Below are 5,621 nucleotides of genomic sequence, written 5' to 3'. Positions count from 1 at the left end.
AAATTTTAAACTAATTTATAATTATACGTTAAGTTTTTTAAAATTTTATAAATTAAATTAATAAGGCTAAGCGACACTCATTATCAGTGGTGTTCAACGGGGTTGGTGTCGTAGAATTTTACTGTGTCTTGAGGACTAAAGCGTGTGGAAACTTCAAAGCAAAGTCCCCACTTATCCCATATTTCTCGTTCCACTCGTTTTTCCTTTCTTTTAATTGCCTAACAACTTCCATGATCAATCCTCAACACTCACTTCTCATAATTTGCTAAACCTTAATTGGCTTTGAACAAGTCATTTCTTCAAGATATACAAACATACTACATATATACATTTGAGAATATTAAGCAGATATAATGAAAGATATGCCGCCTGGTTTTCGGTTCTACCCGACAGAAGAAGAGTTGGTTTCATTTTATCTTCATCACAAGCTAGAAATGGAGAGGAAGGATCTGAACCGTCTTATGGACCGGGTTATACCCATTGTCGACATTTATGAGTTCAATCCTTGGGATCTTCCACGTATGAGTTCTGGAAAAAGATAAAACTTTTAAAGATGAAAAAAGGGTTACTATCATTTTATGAAGTTTTTAAATGTGTTGAATTAAATCACTGATTTGATTGATGCAGAGTTGTCAGTTTACCTGTGCCATAAGGATCCTGAGCAATGGTTCTTCTTCATTCCGAGGCAAGAGAGTGAGGCTCGGGGAGGAAGGCCGAAGCGGCTAACGACGACTGGGTACTGGAAAGCAACTGGATCTCCTACTTGTGTTTATTCGTCGGACAATCGACCTATCGGCGTTAAAAGGACTATGGTTTTCTACAACGGAAGAGCTCCCAACGGTAGAAAAACCGAGTGGAAAATGAATGAATACAAAGCTATTGAAGAAGCAGCTTCGTCTAATGCTTCCACTCCAACTGTAAGAAGAACAAGTTCATTGTTTTTTTATGTAGAAACTATATAAAATGACATGAAATAAAAAACTGCAATCTTCATTAAAAAATTATTATAATTTCATTGAAGATTATCTGATTAAGTTTATTTTGTTACGTACAAACTATTGGTTGAAAGAGTGATTTGAGATACTCTGAATTTTAGTATAGATATCACATAAAATTTGAACGTTAGTACAATCACAAAAATAGTTAATTACTAAAAGAAATTTCAAATTTCAAATTGTATACTTATTCATCCTCACATCTTAATAGATCCGCTACAGCTATCTGTAGAAGTAGACAATATTGAACTAGGTTAGATCAGATGTTATATGTTGATGTGGCTTTATTTTCTTTTTCACTTGCTAATTCTTGTCGTTCTTTTGTTTACTATGCAGTTAAGGCATGAATTCAGCTTGTGCCGGGTATACAAGAAATCAAGATGCTTGCGGTCATTCGACAGGCGGCCGCCGGCAGGAGGAGTGCAGATATCTGAGCCATCTGCGGCAGCAGCTCATCAAGGTCAAGCTGCTTCACATTATCAGAGACCTCAAATGGAGGCAGTGAGAACCGGGATCTCATCTTCAGAAGATCGTGGGAAACCATCTCCAACTGGGGGAAACAACAACTCATCAGCAATGGTACTCAACTGTGATGAATTCTTCTGGAATCTTGATGGCTTCTGGGATTCAATGAAGTAAAAGAGATATTAGGGTTTTGAAGGTAGCTCCACCTGACTCTGTTTGTTACAGGTTGAGATGATTTAACCTAGGTTTCAAATAATCATAAAATCAAAAGCTTTTCCTTGGATTTGCTCATAACCCAAATTAATTTGGAAAGTCGTGCTTCTTTTTATCTTTTTCATTTTTGTGTTTACTGGTTTAATCATTTGCCTCTATTTCCCGTAAAATATGAATTTAGGAAGGTTCATTTCAGTTCGAACTTTAATCTTTATCGGTCTGGCCAAATTTGAGTATCATAACCTCTAGATTGTACGGTATGCAAGCTTAATGAGAATTTTAGATTTTAACATATTTTATGTTGATTTGCATTTATACTTTTATTATATGTTATTCAATACGAACGAACTTAATTGGACTCAAATTTACATTTTAATACAAAAATTAGAAAAATTTTAATCAAGTTTGGGAATGAGTAATTTGATTGAATCTCTAATCCAAATTTATAAAAATTCAAAAAGAAATATTCGGTGTCAATTAGGTGACCACCACTGGTTGAGGGGACAATTGAAGTTAATTGGTTGATTCGTTGGACGGAAGTCAAGTCCCTTCGCATGTGTAGCATCTAGGAACATTCCATGCCCTTCCACTCAAATTTAATATGCAATCTTTAGAGACACTAGAAAGAATACTAACAATCGGTTAATTTAATGAGATGAAATATTAATTTTCTTAAAGGTCGTGAGTTCAAATTTTGATATTTGTGAATAGAATAAACTGAGTAAATAGGATCATCCCTTTATCAAACTTGATTAAAATAATCAGTCAATAAATGAGCTATCGACATTAAAAAAAACATCAGAAAGTCATTTGCACAAATTGAGGAGTGCTCCATTTCACCCCTAAATTCGGTTGTCAATTTTAAGTTAACTTCAAAAAAGGGCAAGAATTTTAACGATAATAGCATTAGATTTTGTAATATTTACATCATAAAAAATATATAAAGTCAACAAAAATGTGGACAGAAGAAAGATTTTTTGGCTACATGTAGGCATTGTTGTCGATACCAAAGACTAGATATAGATAGATACGTCGGAACCTAGAATCACAAAAATAGATTATAGACTACCCAAAACTTTCTTCTTCTTTTTTGGATCCTAAGTTCTACTTTTGGATAATCGTTTATCATTAAACAATCATGCATATAACATGATATGATCTCGATTATATGTTTCGAGTCATATATGTGAATGTCCAATCGTGATTCTAGTAAAAAACCCCGTAATGATAGCTTGAACTCTGAAATTACATAAATATAAACATAAGAAGGAAATGATATGAAATAATAATTGAAATGATGGAATGAAAAGAATGAGAAAGTTGTTTGAAGGTGATGGAAGAGTGATGGTTGTTGTGGTTTGATGATAATGAAAATAGATGGTGAAGTATGAATGGCGTTGTCGTGGCAAATGGTGTTGTTGTGGCAAAGTGTGTAAGGATAAAGCGGATTGTGACCCGTTAGCTATTTGGAGCTAAGAACCAACAATATAAAAAAAATTGGAATCGAAATGGTAGGGTATGGAACGTGACCCACTAGCTATATATGAGCTAGGAACCAACACTATAACAAAAGGAAATGGATGAAGACTACAAGACTATCTTGAAGCCGATAAAGTTCTACAAGAGAACAAGAATGAAAGCAACCTCTCAAAGATGTTTTATATATTCAAAATGTGTCCTACAAATGATCCCAAAGGTGTCTATTTATAGTATTTCTAAGAAGCATATGAAAAAACTCAAAAGATGAAAACATTCTCATCAATTTAGCAATAAAATGCACTTGAATGCTTTGTCTTCTTATCTTCAAAGTTGGATGAATATTCTAGATCATTTTGGGGATGAATCTAGACAATTTGAAGCTGAATTGGGCCTTAATTTCGTCCAAGGGTTGGAAGACTCTTGCTATTCCATGCTGAAAATTGTCTTGATAAGTGAATTAAATCACCCTTCTTTGCATGCTCCCTTGAAGAATATGAACAGCCCTTGAACTTAGATGATAACAATCAGCTTTGAATGCCTTTAATAGGTGAATTAAGAGTACTTCAATGGCTTGTCACTTGGCTGAAGTTGAAAAGACTCTCCCTTGGCTCAAACTCATCCAAATCATCCATGCATAAAATTCCCGTAACAAAATTCCAGCCTGCACTGTCTTCAATAAATCGATCATATCTCAAGCTCCCGATATCGGATTAAGGTGATTCAAAAGGCGTTGGAAAGCTAAGAGATAGAGGAATAATGTCCAATTGATTTCTAGAACCAAACACATATGTATCGCATACAGAATTGGAAGACATTCTGACTGACATTCTTGCATATGATGAAACCATTTAACTTCTCTCATGCACCTAGACACAAAGGTGAACTTTATTCAATATTTAATTGAAAACATGCATGAAACAATTAAGAGTTAATATAATAAAAGAACTAATTTGATGAATGAACTAGATGATTTAAATGCAATGCATGCTTGAATGAACAACACACTTATTAAATGCAATGAATGTTATGCAAACTTTAAATTCTCATGCAAATTCATGCATAAGCAAAGTAAATTATTCCTCCCTTATTCTTCCTTTTTCATCACGTTCCAAACGTGATGTAAACATACTCTCCATAGCTGCTTGAAATTCCTTAGCCCTTGTTCGTGTGATGGGGCCACTTGGGTACTTCTCCGGGTCTTTGCTATTGGCTATCATATCAGTCCCTCCCTCTCTAAAGCGATTTGTCCCCAAATCATCACCTATATCATAAGGAGACAAGTCAGCAACATTGAAGGTTGCACTGACATTAAACTCACCTGGAAGATCTAATTGATAGGCGTTGTCATTGATCTTCTTGACTATTTGGAATGATCCATCTCCCCGAGGCAGTAATTTGGACTTTCGTTGTGCCGGAAACCTTTCTTTCCTCATGTGCAGCCACACCCAATCCCCTGGCTCAAAAGTAATTCGCTTACGACCCTTATTTGCTTGCTGCTCGTATTGCTTAGTTCGTTTTTCAATGTTCTCCCTTACTTGTTGATGAAGCTTCTTAACAAACTCAGCTTTGTTTAAGTCCATCTTTATTCACAATTTGATCAGCAGGTAATGGTAACAAGTCTATCAGTGTTAATGGATTAAACCCATACACCACTTCGAAAGGCGTACGCCCTGTAGTAGTATGGATTGAATGGTTGTATGCAAACTCCACATGTGGTAAACTCTCCTCCCATGTTCTCAAATTCTTCCGAATGATAGATCGAAGTAACATGGAAAGTACTCGATTCACCATTTTAGTTTGACCATCCGTTTGAGAGTGGCAAGTGGTGGAGAATAGTAACTTAGTACCAATCTTACTCCATAGGGCTCTCCAAAAGTGGCTTAAGAACTTCACATCCCGATCAGACACAATAGTTCTTGGTATACCATGTAGCCTTAAAATTTCCCTGAAAAACAAAGTAGTAATATGTGAGGCATCATTAGTTTTGTCACAGGGAATGAAATGAGCCATTTTGGAAAATCTATCAACAACTAAAAAGATGGAGTCTTTGTTATTCTTTGTGCGAGGAAGCCCTAGCGCAAAATCCATTGAAATATCCATCCATGGTGCTTCCGGTATGGGTAGTGGTGTGTAAAGTCCATGTGGCATGACTTTAGATTTGGCCTTCTTGCAAGTAATGCAACGCTCACATAACCTTTCCACATCTCGTTTCATTTTGGGCCAATATAGATGTTCTTGAAGTATAGCCAAAGTCTTTGCTATCCCAAAATGTCCCATTAATCCTCCTCCATGGGCTTCCTTAGTGAGCAATTCTCGCATGGAACTTTGAGGGACGCATAATCTCCCTTCCTTGAATAGAAAACCATCATGCTTAAAGTATTTATCAATCGTCCCTTTCTCACAAGCTTTATAAATTTCCCCAAAATTAGAGTCAGAAACATATAAGTCTTTAATAAAAGTAAAACCCAA

At 35.6% G+C, this 5,621-nt stretch overlaps 1 protein-coding gene across 1 annotated transcript; it reads left to right on the top strand.

The window, feature by feature from the left end:
- Positions 1-270: 270 nt before the first annotated feature.
- LOC120214470 (NAC domain-containing protein 90-like) lies at positions 271-1,718 on the top strand. The gene is made up of 3 exons (XM_039212358.1): positions 271-519; positions 628-917; positions 1,332-1,718. The coding sequence occupies exons 1-3, from the start codon at positions 354-356 to the stop codon at positions 1,632-1,634; spliced, it is 759 nt and encodes a 252-aa protein (XP_039068289.1). The 5' UTR covers positions 271-353; the 3' UTR covers positions 1,635-1,718.
- Positions 1,719-5,621: the final 3,903 nt, after the last annotated feature.

Source organism: Hibiscus syriacus, unplaced genomic scaffold (genome assembly GCF_006381635.1).
Source record: "Hibiscus syriacus cultivar Baekdansim isolate YM2019G1 unplaced genomic scaffold, ASM638163v2 tig00110065_pilon, whole genome shotgun sequence".
NCBI lineage: Eukaryota > Viridiplantae > Streptophyta > Magnoliopsida > Malvales > Malvaceae > Hibiscus > Hibiscus syriacus.
The sequence above is the reverse complement of the archived record's forward strand: the minus strand, read 5'-3'. Positions and strand labels throughout refer to the sequence as shown.

Coding starts and splice junctions, on each gene's coding strand:
- LOC120214470 (XM_039212358.1), top strand. CDS start 354: ATGAAAGATATGCCGCCTGGTTTTCGGTTCTACCCGACAGAAGAAGAG. Junction 520..627: donor CAATCCTTGGGATCTTCCAC/GTATGAGTTCTG, acceptor TGATTGATGCAG/AGTTGTCAGTTTACCTGTGC. Junction 918..1,331: donor CTAATGCTTCCACTCCAACT/GTAAGAAGAACA, acceptor TTTACTATGCAG/TTAAGGCATGAATTCAGCTT.